The 22,060-nt window shown below is 43.5% G+C and overlaps 1 protein-coding gene across 2 annotated transcripts in view; it reads right to left on the bottom strand.

Moving 5' to 3' along the window:
* Nucleotides 1-21,447, bottom strand: part of LOC109871820 (microtubule-associated serine/threonine-protein kinase 3) — a 66,427-nt gene extending 44,980 nt beyond the window's left edge. Inside the window, exons 1-4 of one of the 2 annotated variants that reach the window (XM_031806622.1) lie at nucleotides 21,290-21,447; nucleotides 19,616-19,647; nucleotides 4,313-4,401; nucleotides 2,969-3,041 (exon numbers count right to left, since the gene is read on the bottom strand). In XM_031806622.1, coding sequence (XP_031662482.1) covers nucleotides 2,969-3,041; nucleotides 4,313-4,401; nucleotides 19,616-19,647; nucleotides 21,290-21,328 — 233 coding nt within the window. In that variant the 5' untranslated portion in view covers nucleotides 21,329-21,447. Of the gene's footprint in view, nucleotides 1-2,968; nucleotides 3,042-4,312; nucleotides 4,402-6,728; nucleotides 7,165-19,615; nucleotides 19,648-21,289 lie in introns of those variants that run through there. The other variant, XM_031806621.1, reaches the window with a different exon arrangement.
* Between the last annotated feature and the right edge of the window lie 613 nt (nucleotides 21,448-22,060).

Below are 22,060 nucleotides of genomic sequence, written 5' to 3' on the forward strand. Positions count from 1 at the left end.
TGTCTTCACTATTATTCTACAATGTCGAAAATAGTAAAAAAATAAAGAAACCCTGGAATGAGTAGGTGTCCAAACCTTTGACTGGTCCTGTGCATGTGTAATTTAACAGTTGTTTATTGACGTGTTTATGAAGGACTCGTCTGCCAAAGAGACCGTGGTCTCAGCATGACGCCCTGCTTAGATAAAGGTTGAATACATTTTTTTTGGGGGGGGGCACAATCTTCCTCATGTGTCAGGTTAGAGCCCTGAAAAAACACCTTATGGCTGACAAATCAGGTCTGACTTAATAAGATTGGTGTTTCTGCACGTATCAGAGCAAGGATTAGTCAACTGATATAGGATGTCTCTTCGGCTTCATATCCGTGATATATTATTATGAATAATAGTAATATTATTTAATATCAAAGTTCTGATTACAGCTTTGTGTGTCAGTATTTCAAGCACGTCGCCACATGGGATTGTTTACATGGCCAAATAACAGCACACGAGGACTGCAGTCTGAGTACCAACAACTAAAGCACAACACCTTACACACTGCAGCCATAGCATCTACAGTGCATTCGGAATGTATTCAGACCCCTAGACTTTTTCCACATATTGTTACGTTACAGCCTTATTCTAAAATTGATTTAATTGTTTTTTTCCTCTCATCAATCTACACACAATTCCCATAATGGCAAAGCAGGTTCTTAGAAATGTAAGCAAATGTATTCAAAATAAACAATACTTTATTTACATATATATTCAGACCCATAGCATCTATGTCCACTTTAGCATCCCCGAACCCTCAGTAAATTTACATATATATTCAGACCCATAGCATCTATGTCCACTTTAGCATCCCCGAACCCTCAGTAAATTTACATATATATTCAGACCCATAGCATCTATGTCCACTTTAGCATCCCCGAACCCTCAGTAAATTTACATATATATTCAGACCCATAGCATCTATGTCCACTTTAGCATCCCCGAACCCTCAGTAAATGTACATATATATTCAGACCCATAGCATCTATGTCCACTTTAGCATCCCCGAACCCTCAGTAAATGTACATATATATTCAGACCCATAGCATCTATGTCCACTTTAGCATCCCCGAACCCTCAGTAAATGTACATATATATTCAGACCCATAGCATCTATGTCCACTTTAGCATCCCCGAACCCTCAGTAAATGTACATATATATTCAGACCCATAGCATCTATGTCCACTTTAGCATCCCCGAACCCTCAGTAAATGTACATATATATTCAGACCCATAGCATCTATGTCCACTTTAGCATCCCCGAACCCTCAGTAAATGTACATATATATTCAGACCCATAGCATCTATGTCCACTTTAGCATCCCCGAACCCTCAGTAAATGTACATATATATTCAGACCCATAGCATCTATGTCCACTTTAGCATCCCCGAACCCTCAGTAAATTTACATATATATTCAGACCCATAGCATCTATGTCCACTTTAGCATCCCCGAACCCTCAGTAAATTTACATATATATTCAGACCCATAGCATCTATGTCCACTTTAGCATCCCCGAACCCTCAGTAAATGTACATATATATTCAGACCCATAGCATCTATGTCCACTTTAGCATCCCCGAACCCTCAGTAAATTTACATATATATTCAGACCCATAGCATCTATGTCCACTTTAGCATCCCCGAACCCTCAGTAAATGTACATATATATTCAGACCCATAGCATCTATGTCCACTTTAGCATCCCCGAACCCTCAGTAAATTTACATATATATTCAGACCCATAGCATCTATGTCCACTTTAGCATCCCCGAACCCTCAGTAAATTTACATATATATTCAGACCCATAGCATCTATGTCCACTTTAGCATCCCCGAACCCTCAGTAAATTTACATATATATTCAGACCCATAGCATCTATGTCCACTTTAGCATCCCCGAACCCTCAGTAAATGTACATATATATTCAGACCCATAGCATCTATGTCCACTTTAGCATCCCCGAACCCTCAGTAAATGTACATATATATTCAGACCCATAGCATCTATGTCCACTTTAGCATCCCCGAACCCTCAGTAAATTTACATATATATTCAGACCCATAGCATCTATGTCCACTTTAGCATCCCCGAACCCTCAGTAAATTTACATATATATTCAGACCCATAGCATCTATGTCCACTTTAGCATCCCCGAACCCTCAGTAAATTTACATATATATTCAGACCCATAGCATCTATGTCCACTTTAGCATCCCCGAACCCTCAGTAAATGTAGAAGTGTCATGTAAGCTGATGCAACCGTGTGCATGGCCAAAATGTTTCATGTGATTTCTCCCCCACTTATCTCTATAGTTTATGGTGTGGTACACTTACTCCTGTACCATTAAAGGCATTGCCTCACTGTCCTCAAGCCTGACTGGGTTGCAACTGTTTAACACTGAAGGTGATGCTTGTAGCTCACTAGTGGGCTGGCTCACAGTATATGTGACGTGTGATGGGCTCAGGATAAGGCTGTCTGTATCTCATCATCACGGCAGCCCAGAGTAATGAGTGTGCGTACTGCACACCGACTCTCCCTTTAATTGCGCTGACAAATGCCAAGTCCTATGTCCCACGAGTAGCCCTAGAGCCATTTGGCTGGTTTCAGTCTAAAGCACCATCCTCATTTCTAATATGAGGTATTTGATGCATTGCCGTTGTCATGGAAAAGCGACGAAGGTTACCTACAGTACCATCCCTTTTCTATGCATTTCTGGGGGGGGGGGGTTTATCCTTTTTGTGAACTAGATATTTTGGCTACCTATTGTGTGCGAAAGTGAAGGTGCCTTTTGACAGTTCTGAGATGAATTCTGAGATGAATTGCATACCTGCTTTTTATTAGTAGGACTCCTTCAATAATACAACCAAATGAAAACATGAATTCCGTCTACTAAACTGAACTAATTGAAAGGAGGATTGGACTTTTCCTTACCTGCGTGCAAACTGGAAGTTGGCGGAGGCACTAGCGGAGACATTTCGGGGGCTTTCTTGGGGGCTACTTCCAGCTGAAACACAACAATTAGGCTCTGTTGGTGTTTTATCACTGGATCATATTTTATTAATGAAGGAATAGGCCATGTTGTTATAACTGCAGTCTTCTGTCATTCTTGAGAGCTGATGATGCACAAGTAAAGGACAAGCTGCCCTAAATCCAAAAGCAATCAGTCTCTGGTGGAACTGAATTCAATAAACTCAACGCGTATTTACAACCAAGGAGTCTGGAAAGGACAGGGTTTTGTGATAGGCCTTAACGCACGCTCACTTGATAACTCTCAATTCCATCCGTAGCATTAAACATTCCTAACTGTCTGGACAACCTGACTTGTTATGATGAAGTTAAGCGTGTCCATCTGCTGAGGATAGCAAGAATCACATTTCCTAAGTCCTTCACTGGGCTCGCAATCAATAACCATGAATGAAAACAGTTTCTTGGGCCTCCCGGGGGCGCAGTGGTTAAGGGCGATGTACTGCAGCAGCAGCTGTGCCACCAGAGACTCTGGGTTTGCGCCCAGGCTCTGTCGTATTCGGCCATGACCGAGAGGTCCGTGGGGCGATGCACAATTGGCCTAGCGTCGTCCGGGTTAGGGGGGTATCGGTAGGGATATCCTTGTCTCATCGCGCACCAGCGACTCCTGTGGCGGGCCGGGCGCAGTGCGCACTAACCAAGGTTGCCAGGTGCACGGTTTTTCCTCCAACACATTGGTGTGGCTGGCTTCTGGGTTGGATGCACACTGTGTTAAGAAGCAGTGTGGCTTGGTTGGGTTGTGTATCGTAGGACGCATGACTTTCAACCTTTGTCTCTCCCGAGCCACACTGATAGATAGTAGCTACTAACAATTGGATACCACGAAATTGGTGAGAAAAAGGGGTCAAATTTAAAGAAAGAAAGAAAGAAAAAGAAAAGGGTTTCTTTCATGTGAAATGTATTTCATCAGTTATTCCCCTAAAATGATACAAAAGCTAAAGCAATATGTACATAAGCTTCTTTGGAAACTTGAGCTTCAAAACAGAAAACCAAAGAGCAATTTGAGCTTGGCCAGCTCAGCTGCTTCATTTTCATTTGCCTGAGATCTCTGAACACACAGTTTAGCATTAGGTGTTTTTTTGCACTGGAAAGGTCTGATTGGTCTGCTGTCTCTTTAATGCCACATGCTGATTGGCCTGCTATACATTCATCACGTACTGATTGGTCTGCTATGTTTTTACAACATACTGATTGGTCTGCACTCTATCGCATGCTGAGTGCAGTGCAGAGACGGCTGACAACAACACCTACCTGTGGTGAGGGGGAGAGGTGAGAGTGGTCGGGAGAGAGTGGGGGAGGGGGTCCCGACTGCCAGACTCCTTCTCTTGTTGTTACGGCAACTGTGTGGAAAAGGGAGAGAATTGTTTTGTGTGATACATTAGAGTAGTGGAATGTAAACCGAGTTGTGATATTGGGGCTTGGTTGTAACATGCAGGTGTTCTGATTATTTAGCCTGTGTGATACACTAATGCACATTTCACCACCAAGTACTGAAAAAAGTAATTCATTTCTAATTAAAATGTATTGGAAAACGATTTGGACCTCTTGTTTTTGGCTTGTACACCTACCTCACACAGTAGGCAGTAGAAATTGAATTACCATCTAATTTGGTTAAATTGGACAACTTTGCTTAACACAAATTAGTCAGCTTAGCAGTCCATTGATAAGAACACAGTCTCTGTTTTTGGAGGGCTACGGTGCTTGCAGGGCGTGTCCCCACCCGGCTCCATGACCGAGGGTAGATTTACAGAATGCAAGGAACTCATTTTCAGTTTGTTTGTTTCATAGATGACTGATCCCCAGCCCCATTGTTGATGTTGCGCTGCCACAGGGCCACTGTAATATCAATGCCATCTCGTTGGCAGTGACCTAAAGTAATTGAGAAGCTCAGACGACAACTGAGCCTGACATTTCTGGGTCGGCATGGAGATGAGATTCATGCGCCTCAAACCAAAGGCATTAACTGGGAGAGATGTTTGTTTAATAGCAGAACTCAACTGAGAATACAAAAGATCCCCTTGTAATAAAATGTATTTAATTCATATATACATTTATCAAACTTTGATCTGTCCATGTCAATTGTTTCACAAACCAATTTTCATTTGCAAAAACAACCTGCCAAGATTAAATCAAAATCCTAAGCAAAACACTGAGGCAATAGAAAGTATTTCAATATCGGTCTCAGTCAAACAACAAGCTGTATTGCTTGTAGGGACTTTGCAGGGACTTGCACGGTACCATGCTTTAAGAAGCTAAGTGCAAATAGTAGACTGACATGTACTACGAACCAACAGAGATTGTGGTGAATGCTTGGCGGTTGACACAGCCGGTGTTAGCTGTCAGATGAACCATGAGATCTTCCACACCCACCAGGATTCTAAAACAACTGGTGTAGGCTATGGGCAGACTTGTACACAAAACATTCAGAACTGGTTCCCAAACTTGGTTCTCGGGACCCCAAGGGGTGAACGTTTTGGTTTTTGCCCTAGCACTACACAGCTGATTCAAATAAACAATTAACTATCAAACTTTAATGATGTGAATGAGCTGCGTAGTGCTAGGGTTGGACTTTGGGGTCCAGAGGACCGAGTTTGGGAAACACTGACAGAGTGACCAGGTGAATCCAGGTGAAGGCTATGATTCTTTATTGATGTCACCTGTTAAATCCACTTCAATCAGTGTAGATGAAGGAGACAGGTTAAAATAAGGATTTTTAAGCCTTGATACATGGATTGTGTATGTGTGCTATTCAGCGGGTGAATGTGTAAAACAAAAAGATTAAAGTGCCTTTGAACAGGAGTATCATAGTACTGGTTTGAGAGTGTCAAGAACTTCAACGTGTGTATCAAGAGTGGTCCACCACCCAAAGGACATCCAGCTAACTTGACAATTGAGGAAGGCATTGGAGTCAACATGGGCCAGCATCCCTGTGGAACGCTTTCGACACGAGTCCGTGCCCCGACAAATTGAGGCTGTTCTGAGGGCAAATGGTCTCTCTGAGAAAGATGTTCCTTGTGTTTTGTATACTCAGTGTATATTGACTGGCTTGCCAACGTCTGCTACTGTAGTGAAATAGATTTTCTTTGTGATTTCACAAGGATGAAAAATGTTTTTGGGGAATTTAGAGACGAGAAGTTAATATAACTAATATTCATGTGAATAAATTAATTTTACTTATATACTTTTGCTAGACTATAGCCTATACTGTAACGAACAAGTTGTGAGGCTTCGGCATGAACAACACTGTCCCTCCCTATACAGCTGCGGCTTCTGTAAGTCAAAACATTATAGGCAACAATAACGGCCACATTTCTCTATTGGAAACAAAACTAGGGTGGATGTAACCAGACACATTGTAGTAGAGTAGAGAAATCATAACACAAAACCAGACTGAACATCAACATGAAAACAAAGGCCAATTTGTGCCATTGTTGTGAATGAAAAGGTACGCTGTTATTGAAGAAAATCTTAAACAAAAAAAGCATAGCCTTATAATTATTAAATGCGACGTAATTTTCCTGAATAGTTGTCCCTGTGGTCTTGGGCTTTGACTCAGACAACCAAAATACTAAATGCAATAGGCTGCACGGGCTCATCCATAAGAGATTTGCATGATCGCTGATTAAAATAGTTTGACAAGTCGGCTGATAGAAGAAAATCAGGTTACCTTTTTGATCTTTTCATCATGGCCCCAGTCACAAAACATGTTTTGTAGCTGGGCAAAACGGTCCAATAGTAATTCTGATCAGACATGATGAATTACAGCGATGGAAAGGGGTACTTTGAATCGAGTTTGGTAAATGTCCACTCTCTCTTGAATAACACAATTTATATTTCCTCGAAATGTTTCGGAGAGTACTCGGTGTCCGAAACCAGAAACTCCGACAAGGGTTGGTACGATCTGACTCCATACCCGTGGCAGCTCAGGCAAGTAGGCGCTAAGCAACTGTTGATGCCATCATCTCTTTATTTCTTCCATGTGAATTTTCGGAAAGGCATCTGTTGCGGACTACACTCTGGAATCTTTCTCAATCACCAAAACATGTTAACTCCAGAAACTGCTAACACCGCGCAGATACATGTGTCAATCCATCAATTGGAGGAGGAGGGATTGCCGCCGAAGGAAGGAAGTTGTCATTTAGACTGGGGGATGTAGCATAATGGCGCGTTTATGTAAAATAATGATAATAGATTTCACCGTCACTGTATGTTGTTCGCATGACTATTTAAAAAGCCTCGGGCAAATTGATAAAATATTAACAAGTGCAACTATTATGCTGCTATTCGACTGTAACACCAGTGTTACACAGTACACTAGTGTATAATACACCCTTATGTTATAGGGAATTCTGGCATGCCCCAGTATCTATGCATTAAAGATGTCGATGATGAGTAGGCCTCTGACGTTTCTCCTCTCCAACGCCCAGGATGCTTCGATTCAAACTCCCATTAGACAGCTCTGCAAGCTTGTCTGTCTGATTTTTACTATGGCTGAGGATAACAAGTATCACATTTCCTAAGTCCTCCACCGGGCTCACAATCAATAACAGACAAACTAAACACCTTCTTTGCCCGCTTTGAGGATAATACACGCAGCCCGCTACCAAGGACTGCGGCCTCTCCTTCTCCAGTGGCCAACGTTTAAACGTGTTAACCCTCGCAAGGCTGCGGGCCCAGAAGGCATTCCTAGCCGGTCCTCAGAGCATGCGCAGACCAGCTGGCTGGTGTGTTTACTGACATATTCAAGATGACCAACATTGTTCTTGTACCCAAAAAGGCAAAGATAACTGAACTAAATGACTAATCACCAGTAGCACTCACTTCTGTCAACATGAAGTGCTTTGCGTGACTAGTCAAGGATCATATCACCGCCACCCTAGACCCACTTCAATTTACATACCGCCCAAATAGGTCCACAGATGATGCAATCGCAATCACACTGCCTTGCCCTTGGGGCTTCCGAGTGGCGCAGTGGTCTAAGACACTGCATCCCAGTGCAAGAGACATCACTGCAGTACCTGGTTTGAATCCAGGCTGCATCACATCCAGCCGTGATTGGTAGTCCCATACGGTGGCGCACAATTGGTCCAGCGTCATCCGGAATTGTCAACATCTCTAACGCACTGATACCAGGGCGGGGCTGACAGTGAGGACTTGAAGAGCAGAATCAACAACCTCTGCATAATCAAAACAATTGCTTTGTGAGGTGTTAAATTCACAGTTAGCCTTTATGGAAATGCAAGCTGAAAAGTAGGCCACCAGCAACACTACATCAATTTAAATATTATGGGGAGACCTATACATTTGGCAGCCAAGCCCTAGTTATTAGTGTAACCTATTATCTTCTAGACATGACGTTGAAATATCTTCAAGCCTACATTAAAAACCTCCAGGCTTTCGTCATAAGGGGGCGGCAGGTAGCTTAGTGGTTAGAGTGTTGGGCCAGTAACCGAAAGGTTGCTGGAACGAATCCCCCGAGCTGGCAAAGTAAAAATCTGTCATTCTGGCCCTGAACAAGGCAGTTAACCCACTGTTCCCTGGTAGGCGGTCATTGTAAATAAGAATTTATTCTTAACGGACTTGCCTGCTTACATAAAAATAAGAATCAATTCAATTTGAAAAACAAAAAAGAATTACCAGGTGCAGTATGGAAAAACTGGATCCTGTGTGAATCGTCCTCTGGAATAGCACACGCTAGTAATACTTGTCCGAATAGGGCTAGAACATGGCAAAGAATAGGCTTATCAGCGTAGAGTGAGCCGCATCATCCCATGGGATGATTCACGGCTGCAGAAATACAGTGCATTCGGAAAGTATTCAGACGAATAGGCTTATCAGGTAATTTATTAAATTAAAATTTTTCCTCACACAATACCCCATAATGACAAAGCGTGAATTTTTTTGTTGTTGTTTGTTTTCAATTTATTGAAAATGGAGTATAGAAATCTAATTTACATAAGTATTCACACCTCCAAGTCAATACTTTGTAGAAGCACCATTGGCAGTGATTACAGCTGTGAATCTTTCTGGGTAAGTCTCTAACAGCTTTCCACACATGGATTGTACAACATTTGCCCATTATTCTTTTCTAAATTCTTAAATTTTTCCTATGCTTAGCTGCATTCTGTTTCTTTTTTATCCTGAAAAACTCCCCAGTCCTTAACAATTACAAACATAACCATAACATGATGCACCACCACAATGCTTAAAAATATGGAGAGTGGTACTCCGTAATGTGTTGTATTGGATTTGCCCTGAACACATCACTTTGCATTCAGGACAAAAAGTTATTGACTTTGGCACATTTTTTTCAGTATTACTTTAGATGCATGTTTTTGAAAAAAAAATATTCTCAAAATGGTACAGTAAAAATGCTTCCAGTCGATAACATGCATAGTGGAGTATTTATACTACATTCATCCAATGAGTTTGCTGACAAAGAATTTGAAACATTTCTTTAATGTGTAATGAATGCCATTAATGCCAGTATGTCATGTAAGTAGTTTGAAAGGGTGCATTTTCTAAATGGTGCATTATTTTTGTATGACTACCCCTTCTCTGTACCCCACACATACAGATAATTGTAAGGTCCCTCAGTCGACTACTGAATTTCAAACACAGATTCAACTACAAAAAAGGAGGTTTTCCAATGTCTTGCAAAGGGCACCTATTGGTAGATGGGTAAAAATAAACCGCTCAGGGATTTCACTATGCCACTAATGGAGACTTTAAAACAGTTTGTTTTCTCCTATCACAGCCATTAAACTCTGAGGATGGATCAACAACATTGTAGTTACTCCACAATACTAACCTAATTGACAGGTGCAGAATAAAAATATTCCAAAACATGCATCCTTTTTACAACAAGGCACTTAAGTAATACTGCAAAACATTTGGCAAAGAAATATAAAAAATGTCCTGAATACAAAGCTGTAACGGCGTTCTTCGTTTGTCGAAAGAGAGTCGGACCGAAATGCAGTGTGGTGGTTAATCATGACTTTAATGAAAAGTGAACACATGAAATAACTATTAAATACAAAAACAACAAACGGAACGTGAAACCTAATTATAGCCTATCTGGTGAAACTACACAGAGACAGGAACAATCACCCACGAAATACAAAGTGAAACTCAGGCTACCTAAATACGGTTCCCAATCCGAGACAACGAGAATCACATGACTCTGATCGAGAACCGCCTCAGGCAGCCAAACCTAACTAGACACACCCCTAATCATTAGCAATCCCAAATCCTATAAAACCCCAATACGAAACACAACACATAAACCCATGTAACACCCTGGCCTGACCAAAATATATAACGAAAACACAAAACACTATGACCAAGGCGTGACAGAACCCCCCCCCCCCCCCCCAAGGTGCGGACTCCTGGACGCACCTCAAAACCATAGGGAGTGTCCGGGTGGGCGTCTGTCCATGGTGGCGGCTCCGGCTCGGGACGTGGACCCCACTTCATTAATGTCCTAGTACCTCCCCTTCGCGTCCTGGGATAATCCACCCTCGCCGCCGACCATGGCCTAATAGTCCTCACCCAGAACCCCACAGAACTGAGGAGCAGCTCGTGACTGAGGGGCATCTCGGGACTGAGGGACAGCTCGGGACTGAGGGGCAGCTCGGGACTGAGGGGCAGCTCGGGACTGAGGGGCAGCTCGGGACTGAGGGGCAGCCCGGAACTGAGGGGAAGCCCAGTACTGAGAGGAAGCCCAGTACTGAGAGGAAGCCCAGTACTGAGAGGAAGCTCAGTACTGAGAGGAAGCTCAGGTAGGTAGTAGGCTCCGGTAGATCCTGGCTGGCTGGCGGATCTGGAAGATTCAGGTTGACTAGCAGATCTGGAAGATTCTGGTTGACTGGCAGATCTAGAAGATCATGGCTGACTGGCGGATCTAGCTGCTCTATGCAGACTGACAGCTCTGACTGCTCCATGCAGGCTGACAGCTCCTTGCAGACTGGCAGCTCTTTGCAGACTGGCAGCTCTGGCTGCTTCATGCAGACTGACAGCTCTGACTGCTCCATGCAGGCTGACAGCACCCTGCAGACTGGCAGCTCCTTGCAGACTGACAGCTCCCTGCAGACTGGCAGCTCCTTGCAGACTGGCAGCTCCCTGCAGACTGGCAGCTCCTTGCAGACTGGCAGCTCCTTGCAGACTGACAGCACAGGCTGCTCCGAACAGGCAGGAGGCTCCGGCAGCGCTGTAGAGGAGGAAGGCTCTGATAGCGCTGAACAGACAGGAGACTCCGGTAGCGCAGGAGAGGAGAAAGGCTCCAACAGCGCTGGAGAGGCGGGAGACTCCGACAGCGCAGGAGAGGCGAGGCGCACTGTAGGCCTGATGCTGGCACTGGTGATACTGGAGTGAGGACACGCACAGGAAGCCTGGTGCGGGGAGCTGCCACCGGAGGACTGGAGTGTGGAGGTGGCACAGGATGGGCTAGACCGTGAAGGCGTACTGGAGATCTTGAGAGTAGTGTTGGCACAGGACGTGCAAGGCTAGGGATGTGCACAGGAGACCTGGTGCGTGAGGCTGGCACCAACTTCACCAGCCGACTAACACGCACCTCAGGACGAGTATGGAGCGCTAACTCAGGTGCCATCAAATCCCCGACACGATCCGTCGGACGAATATGGTATCTATAGCACCAAGCTAGCAACTCCCTCATTACTCTCCACTCCACTTTCCCCATTAACTCCTTCACAGTCTCTGCTTCGCTCACCTCTAACACCGGCTCTGATTCTGGTCTCCTCCTTGGCTCCTCACGATTAACAGGGAGAGTTGGCTCAGGTCTGACTCCTGACTCTGCCACTCTCTCCCTGAGCCCCCACCCCAATACATTTTTGGGGCTGCTTTTCGGTTTTCGCTCTGCGCCGCCGTGTCTTTCTTTTCGACTCCATTCGTCTATAGCCCTCTTCGCACTGTTCCAGCGAATCCCAGGCGGGCTCAGGCACTCTCTCTGGGTCGGCCGCCCACCTGTCTATTTCTTCCCACGTCGTATACTCCAAGCCTCTGCTATCCATAACGTCCTCCCTTCGCTGCTCCTGCTGCCTGTTACCACGCCACTCGGTCCGTGTGTGGTGGGTGATTCTGTAACGGCGTTCTTCGTTTGTCGAAAGAGAGTCGGACCGAAATGCAGTGTGGTGGTTAATCATGACTTTAATGAAAAGTGAACACATGAAATAACTATTAAATACAAAAACAACAAACGGAACGTGAAACCTAATTATAGCCTATCTGGTGAAACTACACAGAGACAGGAACAATCACCCACGAAATACAAAGTGAAACTCAGGCTACCTAAATACGGTTCCCAATCCGAGACAACGAGAATCACCTGACTCTGATCGAGAACCGCCTCAGGCAGCCAAGCCTAACTAGACACACCCCTAATCATTAGCAATCCCAAATCCAAAAAAAAAACAATACGAAACACAACACATAAACCCATGTCACACCCTGGCCTGACCAAAATATATAACGAAAACACAAAACACTATGACCAAGGCGTGACAAAAGCATTATTTTTGGGGCAAACACAACACATCACTGACCACCACTCTTCATACTTTCAACTATGGTGGTGGCTGCTTCATGTTATGGGTATGCTTGTCATTGGTAAGGACCAGGTGAAACAATACTGCTAGTACAAACTCGAACCCAGGCGCAGAGAAACACAGCAAGCAGAGGTAAGGGTAAATCCATAACTTTTACTTAGAGTCAAAACAGAAACAAGGCAACCACACAAGAGCACACTAAATAAAACATGAGACCTAAGCAAGGACACAGACCAAATGAGGAACCCAAATAACAAGGCAACCAGGTGAACAGAGAAAGTAATTGAACACAGGTGAATCCAATAAGAAATAATCAGGGTAATCTGGAAACTAGAAAACAGGGTAAGGGTGCCCTCCAGCGGTAACCTAAGTAAGTAATGATCAGGGAAACTAGAAAACAGGGTAAGGGTGCCCTCCAGCGGTAACCTAAGTAAGTAATGATCAGGGAAACTAGAAAACAGGGTAAGGGTGCCCTCCAGCGGTAACCTAAGTAAGTAATGATCAGGGAAACTAGAAAACAGGGTAAGGGTGCCCTCCAGCGGTAACCTAAGGAAACAACAATCAAAAAACAGAAACTGTGACAGACTTTCTGACCTTCACGAACAAGTGGTGAGAGAGGAGTCTTTCAAGAACCTGGCGAGCATGTTGGCTGTGTTCAACCATGGACCTGGAGAATGTCATCCAGGTACACACACACGAACTGGTGAAGGAAGTCACACAGCACATCATTCACCAGTGCCTGGAAAACAGCTGGAGTATTAGTAAGTCCAAACGGCATGACACGGTACTCATTATGTCAATTTGGGGTGTTGAACGCAGTCTTCCACTCGTCTCCCTGTCTGTTGCGCACCAGATTGTACGCGTTCCGTAAATCCAACTTTGAGAAAGTCTTTGAGAGACTCCACGGAGCTACGGTTCTCGACGGTAATGTTATTTAAACCCCGGTAATCGATAAAGGGACATAATCTCCCATCCCTCTTTCCACAAAGAAAAAACCCGCTCCTGCAGGTGAAGTGGACAGCCAAATAAAACCAGCCGCCAGTGCCTCCTCAATATAACTGTTCATGGCTGCAGTCTCTGGACCTGAGAGAAAATACAGACCTCCTCTCGGAGGACTGGTGCCGGGCAGGAGGTCGATGGCACAATCGTAGGACCTGCGGGGAGGCAGTTCGCTGGCCCTTCGTTTGCTGAAGACCTGACCCAGATCCCAGTAATCCCGACATATGTGGGAAAGATCAGGCTTGTCATCCCCAGCTGGGGAAACAGGAGAATCGGAAGCCTCCAGATGAGCAGGGCCGGAAAGATGTGGGGAGAATTGCTGGCAGGTGGACTGGCATGAAGGATTCCATCCCAGAACTCTTCCCGAGGGCCAGTCAATTTGAGGATTATGGATAGAAAGGCATGGATGTCCAAGAACCAGGGGAGGCTCAGGAGAGTCCACCAAATGTAACTGGATAAACTCCACATGATAATCCAGGACTCGTAGCTGAATAGGCATGGTGACTTGCTTCACCTTCCCAGACCCTAGGGATTGACCATCCAGCGCAGTGACCGACAACGGAACATCCAGCTTAGTGAGAGGCAGCCCCTGTTGGCGAGCTAATGTGTGAACCTGAAAACAGCAAGTAGCCCCAGAGTCTATGAAAGCAGGAATGTCCAACTGCGCATTGTCCCACCGCAGGTTGGCCATAAACAAGGTGCGTACCATGTCAGCAGCTGGAGACTCTGACTCGCCGGTATTCTCCAGTCTACTGATGAGTCATCCCGTTTCCCGTCAGCTCGGGACAGGAGGCACGGAAATCTCAAGACTGTCCTACAGTAAAGACAACGCAGATCGTTATTCTTGCGCCTTTTCTCCAGAGCGGAAAGTCTGGTGCATCCCAATTACATTGGGTCCTCTGGAAGGTATGAAGGAGAAACAAAGCCGAATTAAGTACTCTGACGGGGTGCAGGACAAGCAGACGCAGCATGAGGCAGTGTTAACAAACGAAGAATCGACTTCCTCAGCGGAACCCGAAACACTGAACCTCTCCGTCCTCTCACGACGACATTCCTGAAGCCGGTTGTCAATCCAGAATGCCAGGACGATAAGCTCCTCCCAGGGTTGTCCCGGGGAGCCAGGTCATCCTTGAGAACCTTGCTGAGTCCATTCAGAAAGGTTGAGTGAAGTACCTCTGTATTTCGGCGACCGTCCGAAAGTCAATGGCGTAATCAGCTACGCTCCGGCTGCCCTGCCAAAGCGCAATGAGTCTTTGAGCAATGTTCCTGCCACTGATGGGGTGATCAAAAACCCTCTTCATCTCCTGGGTGAAGCTTTGCCAATTAAAACAAATGTCTGATTGCTGCTCCCATATGCCCGTGGCCCAGGCCATAGCCCTTCCTGAGAGCAAGGAGATGACGTATGCCACTCTGGAATGTTCGGTGGGAAAAACGTTGAGGCCTGCACCTCCAAGACCAGCGAGCATTGGAGTAGGAACCCACGACACCTCCCAGGATGCCCCATAGCTTTCCGGTGCCGGGAGATGAGGCTCCTGAAGGGAGGAAGACGCTGAGCTGGTAGGGAGTGGAGGGTTAGGAACAGCCACAGGTGCTGCAGCTGTTGCTCCCATCTGTCCTGTCTGCAGAGCGGACGCAAGAGTTCTTAAATCATCCGACAATGTCTGCAGCCACACCTCATGGAGACCAATCACAGTTCCATGGTGGGTGAGAGCCGACCGTAAATGGTGAAGTTCGGAATGTTCCTCGGACGACTGAGAAATCTCTGCTGGATCCATGGTTGGTTTAGGTCTATTGAAACAATACTGCGAGTACGAACTCTTAACCGGGCGCAGAGAAACACAGCAAGCGGAGTCAGGGTAAATCCAGAACTTTTACTTAGAGTCTAAACAGAAACCAGGCAACTGCACAAGAACACAGTAAATAAAACATGAGACCTAAGCAAGGATACAGGCCAACTGCACATCTATCACGTTTAATTGCTATATTGTAATTATTTTGCCACTATGGCCTATTTATTGCCTTACCTCCCTTATCCTATCTCATTTGTACACACTGTATATAGACTTTTTCTATTTTATTATTGACTATGTTTGTTTATTCCATGTGTAACTCTTGTGTTGCACTGCTTTGCTTTATCTTGGTCAGGTCGCAGTTGTAAATGAGAACTTGTTCTTAACTAGCCTACCTGGTTAAATAAAAAAATTAAATGTTCAACTGGGGAACCTAAATATTAAGGCAACCAGGTGAACAGAGAAGGTAATTGAACACAGGTGAATCCAATAAGAAATAATCAGGGTAACCTGGAGACTAGAAATGGGTAAGGGTGCCCTCCAGCTGTAACCTAAGGAAGCAACAATCAAAAAACACAGACACTGACACCGGGGAGATTTTTTGGCTTAAAAGAAATGGAATATAGCTAAGCACAGGCAAAATCCTAGAGGAAAACCTGGTTCCGTCTTCTTTCCAAAAGACACTGGGAGACTAATTCCCCTTTCAGCAGAACAATAACCTAAAACCCAAGGCCAAATCTACACTGGAGTTGCGTACCAAGACGACATTGAATGTTCCTGTGTGGCCTAGTTACAGTTTTGACTTAATTTGACTTGAAAATCTATGGCAAGACTTGAAAATGGCTGTCAAGCAGTGGAGGCTGGTGGAGGACGGGCTCATTGTAATGTCTGGAATGGAATAAAACATCAAACCACGCTTGACTCCGTTCCATAAACTCCATTCCAGCCATTACAAGGAGCACTTCCTCCAATAGCTCCTCTCACCGCCTCCACTGCTGTCTAGCAATGAACTTGACAGAGCTTGAAGAGGTTTTTTTGAAGAATAATGGGCAAATATTGTACAATCCAGGTGTGCAAATCTCTTAGAAATGTACTTAAAAAAGACTGGTGTTTCTAACATGTATTGTCTCAGGGGACTGAATACTTACCTAAACAAGATATATTAGTGTTGTTTGTCATGAATTTTTGATTAATGTTAGAATATCAATTTTAATTCAACTTTAACACAACAAAATGTGATAAAAGCCAATGGCATTTAAAATGTGGATTGACCAGATTGTTGACTTTCTCCGTTTTGAAAAGCTCACTTATGACCTCCACAAGAGACAGCCCAAGTTTGACTTTGGTCTCCACTAAATCAAATCAAATGTATTTATATAGCCCTTCTTACATCAGCTGATATCTCAAAGTGCTGTACAGAAACCCAGCCTAAAACCCCAAACAGCAAGCAATGCAGGTGAGGGTGCAGAACCTTGACACTACTCAACTATATTTCAAATTGGACAGAGTGAATGGGGTGATTAGGGAAATGAGCAGATACATGTTGTGTAAGGTGCTGTAAAATCTAAAAACGCATCTCAGCTAAGGCTAGAAATAGCTAATATATGTTTATTTTTTAAATTGTTCTTTGTGTATGTATATGTACATGTATGTAGGATATGTGTGTGTGTGTATGTATGCATGTATGGATGGATGGATGGATGAATGGATAGATATATATATAGAAAAAAGGAGGGGGGGGGCAATGAGTGTGAATACTTTCTGAATACACTTTATATCCACAACTGAAACAAATATCAAAGCTCTTTTTTGGGGTGGAATTTTCCTTTAAGCTACTTAACATGCTGGCAAAATGTTCTGATCGGTGCTAATGTATGAGCCAACAAGACAAGATGATCATGAGCAGCACTCACCTCAACTTTCCACAGCCTAATGGTAGACAAACCAATATCCACGTGGATATTCAGTGAAAATAAAAATCTGACATTGATTTATCACGACGTGAGTGATTCTAAGCAGCGCAAAATGGTGCTGAAATAGTTGAACACACGAGGTTATGAGTTATTCGTTTTGTTTTATAACAATTTGATCCCTTCAATTGCATTAGCCTACTTTATTCCAATATTTTCGTATTTCAGTGATATATTGCCACGGTAAAACTTCATGGATCCATCCAGTTATGGTTAAGAAAAAAGTGTTTGTGTTGGACTATGCGACGAGATGGGTGAAGTGACCTGCCTTACAAAGTTTAGAACAGGCAGATGGATACTAGTAACAGGCGCTGCCTAACAACCAGCTAGAGCTTAAGAGCGTTTTGCGTGCCAATGCCGCCTCAGCATTGCCTCAGCATTACCGCTCCATTTCATACTAAGCTGTAGCCAGAATTTAGCCGAAACCATGACGTCGGTTGGCTGAAATAAAAAAGTAGAGGCTTTATTGCCGGCAATACCTTTCATTTATTAAGAAAAGTCTGCAAAAAGTTGGTGGGATGCTAAAGTTGGTGGGAAAAGTATTGGTTTGAATGGTGTGTTAGACTCATTGCAAGTCTGTAGGCCTACTGTTTAACCACATTAGTTCACTCCCACTAAAGTGGCTAAGGACCAAATATGGGTCTGTCCACTCATTTCTGTTTTCCATTCAGTCTAGTCTCAGGGCTGAAACAGCCTACCCACCAAGCCAACTCTTGTCCTTTGCCGTGACTGACATGTAATTAGGAAACATGAGTAAAATCCAGTGCATGATGTGTGAAATTATTTATATTGAATTGCATATACAAATGTGTATTTCCAGACTAGTCGACAAGGCCTTTACAGCGCATGGAAGTGCATGCCTCAGGACTATACACAATAAATATAGTATTTTCATACAATGTGTGGAGGTACACTTGATGGTACACAAAAAAAATCACATTTACTGTTGTGTAAAATATATTTCACCCCACCAGTAATGTTCCCTCTAGACTGCGCCCTTGCACGGCAGCGCACTTTCTCCAGGTCTGCCGCGCAGAGGAAATCCCATGCCGCAGAGACGCAAGAGATTGAACTTCACTGAGTTCGCCCTATATAGATCAACGTTTTTTTCCGTGATCGAATAAACATTGTCAGCCCCTTGTCAATGCAACAAACCAAAACAAATCTAACTTTGCAAGAATGAGTCTCCGATTTTGTTGAGGCAGCAACACAATGTTGTAGGCAGAGCCAGAGCGCAACAGAGTAGAATTATATTGGCGGGGTAGCCCAACCGCGGTCTTTCAATCACCCACGCCTTTCAGATCAGAGCGCAGAGGTGCGCTTGTGCACTTTTGTTGATATTCTTTGCTAGTTAGGGAGTTATTCGCTAAGTTATATATAAGTATAGGTCAGCAATGGGGAGTTACTGCTTCCTACAAGAGCACAAAATGTGTAGTCTACATGTCAAGCTGTCTTTGAAAATCCAGTCAGGTAAAAAGTTGGTCTTAATTAAAAGGGGCAGTGTTTTATTTCAAGATAGGCTTGAATATGCAAATAAGCCAATATGCAGAGGAGTAGCCTACATTGTCTAATTCTCTGTATGGTCATAATTCATTTTATTTTGTCAAGTGGTTTCTTGCATCATACAACACAATACAAGTCCATTTACAGTCACCTATTTGGCCCATGGTGTTACAGACCAAGTAAAACGATCATGAATTAAATGTCAAGCCCTTCATAATGTAAAAAAAAACATTTTTAAAAGTCTCATGCAATGTAGGCCTGCACTTAACACCACATATAGGTTACTGTAGGATATATAATGGAAATGAAAAGCTATTTCCAAGTGAGAATTTTATGGGATTTGCTCCCTTGATTTTGTTGTTAGTCCACATTATGCTCAGATAGCCACAATAGCCTATTGGCTACTGGCACAACCTGTAAAGGTACAGCCTCAGTGTTCACTGTAAACGTGCGCCGGAAGTTGCACAAAATTCTCACAATGTTCAAGTATCTGTTCAAAAGGCCTACAGTTTGCGCAGTGTCCCAAAGAATTAGAGGGAACATTGCTTACTAGTATCTGCAGCCTCTGTTTTACCACTAGGCACTAGCGTTGCCTCTCATGGCAAGTAAAATGTCTGCTACTATGATAAATTGTTGACAGATAAAAACACCTTGTAACACCCTGTGGTTTTGTATCAAACAGTGTAATAAGAGCAGAGACAACCAGTGATATTCTTTAGGGATACTTACATGTTTCCCCTTCGTGGAAGGCTCAGCTCTTTCTGCAATCGAGAAAGAAAGATACATTAAAATGATGACAATGGCAGTAAAGCATTGCTTGATATCACAAGAGGCTGCGGAGGTACATAATAATAGCCGAAACGGAGCAAATGGAATGGCGTCAAACACCTAGAAACCTTGTGTTCGAACCATTCCACAATTCAGCTCCAGTCATTACCACGCGCCCATTCTCCCCAATTAAGGTGCCACCAACCTCCTGGACTTGATATACATTTCAAACACACCCGTTACATCCCCGAGGCATGGAACCAAAGGGTTAATGATTCTCAGAAACAAAATGAAAACAACCATTGATGGAGGTTGCCTTTGATTAGTCTTTCAAAGCCCCTCCACATCGAATATGATTCATACACAAACTGTGGCCAACGGTACAGACGGAAAGACTGGCTGATTATTTATGCACACCGTATGACAGCTATGTCCCCTGCTCTCCTCCTTTATGGAAAGATCTTATAGCTCTGGCCTAATTGTGGATATCTTCTCATTCATAGCTGCACATTATGTATGTTGTTCTCTTTGCTTTGGTCCTGTAGCCCTTGCATATAGGCAGGCCTATGTTCATAATAATGTACTCAACATGTATGCCAAAAATGCTGTGCCACAGTGTACTCTATTTCCAAAGATAAAAGCAGGTTGTTTTGTTAACCAAAAGTACATTCTCAATTTAGATTTTTCACGATGCAAATCAGCAATCAAATTAAAATTGCAGGTCCGTGTACGGTGGATGAACCAATCAATGTAATAGAATGAAAATACATGTTTTGAATATGTGGACAAGCACATTTCCACCAACATCTCTTTCATAATGGATTTAGAGCAAACAATGGTCAACGGATTTAAATAGCTAAGCCTCTATCCGAGTAATTGGTTGGAATGAAAAACAACAAAACACGTTAGGCCGTCGGGAGGGCTAGGCTTGACTCAGCTACAACCTACTGGCTATAGGACACATAAGTGAGCATAAAGGGATGTTTCTCTACCAGTCATCCATCCCTGAATCCAATTGAGCCCAACGCCCATATCACCACAGCAACCGAGTGATGGCAATACAGCTGCGTTCCTTGAGTCACAATCATTATTATGGCAACGCTCTTTGTTTTTTTTTGTAGGAGAATAAGACATCTATAGAACATCATGTCTGTCTGTAGAAAAAAACTGTCTGTGGTTAAATGTATGTATTAACTACACTTGCGCATCCACAAGCTCGCCCTTCAGTGCCACCGCCTACTCAAACGAAGGGGCATCATTCATATGTGTACAGAATGGATCGATATTGTAGCCTATTCATGACCATTTCAAAACAATGTAGCAGTGGGACAATACATTCGATGCGAATTTGTTTTGAGATATCTAACATTTGTGGTCACAATGGATAGAACTACCCTTGAGGACACCTAAAAGTGCGTCCAATGTAAACCGTTTAGTAAACAGCAATTGACAATCCCTAAATATCCCTTGAAATAGAGAAAGAAGAGAAACGCATGTGTGCCCTAATGCGTGTCAATACCTGTTTGTGTAGACTATCATTAATTGTCGAATGTCACAACACAAATGCAAAGCCTGGGTGTATTTTTTTAATCTTCAGTAGCTATGCTGATGTTTTACTATTATGGGGGTTATTACCTGCAGCCCACGACGCCTCAAAATGTTTGGCTCGTCCATTGTAGAAAAATAAATTATTATAATACCGCTGACTCCCTTTTTAAAATTTCATTCAACCCATACTGCGTCCTCCTGTATCCTGCTCATCATCAATGCGACTGGATGAGAGCTGAACAAAACCGAGCATTTCGTTTAATTGTCAGGTGACCGGGCAGCGGTGAGAATTGGGAATGAATGTGCAGGGAGGGACTTCTGACAAAGCGCCTATGGGTGGCAGTGGGCTGATTCATTCAGTTCGGTAACGCTAGGCATATCATTGAGCCAATGCAACCTTTTTCAACCATGGCTAACTTGTTGAAAGTTTACATGGGGATTTTTTAATCAGGTAGGTGGTATATGCACTAATTACCTATTTGCAGTACCTCCATTCTATATATATATATATATATATATATATATATATATATATATATATATATATATATATATATATATATATATACACCTGTTCTGTGTTCACAAGAAGGAACAAATTGCTTAAAATCCCATTCAGATGTTGTCTATCATGTTGATATATATACTGAACAAAAATATAAATGCAACAAGTTACAGTTCATATACGGAAATCAGTCGTTGGAAATAGATTCATTAGGCCCTAATCTATGGATTTCACATGACTGGGCAGGGGTACAGTCATGGGTGGGCCTGGAAGGGCAAAAGCCCACCCACTTGGGAGCCACTGAATGGTGAGCAAGGCCCAGTCAATCAGAATGAGTTTTTCCCCATAAAAGG

The sequence above is a fragment of the Oncorhynchus kisutch genome, linkage group LG27, assembly GCF_002021735.2.
Source record: "Oncorhynchus kisutch isolate 150728-3 linkage group LG27, Okis_V2, whole genome shotgun sequence".
Classification (NCBI taxonomy): domain Eukaryota; kingdom Metazoa; phylum Chordata; class Actinopteri; order Salmoniformes; family Salmonidae; genus Oncorhynchus; species Oncorhynchus kisutch.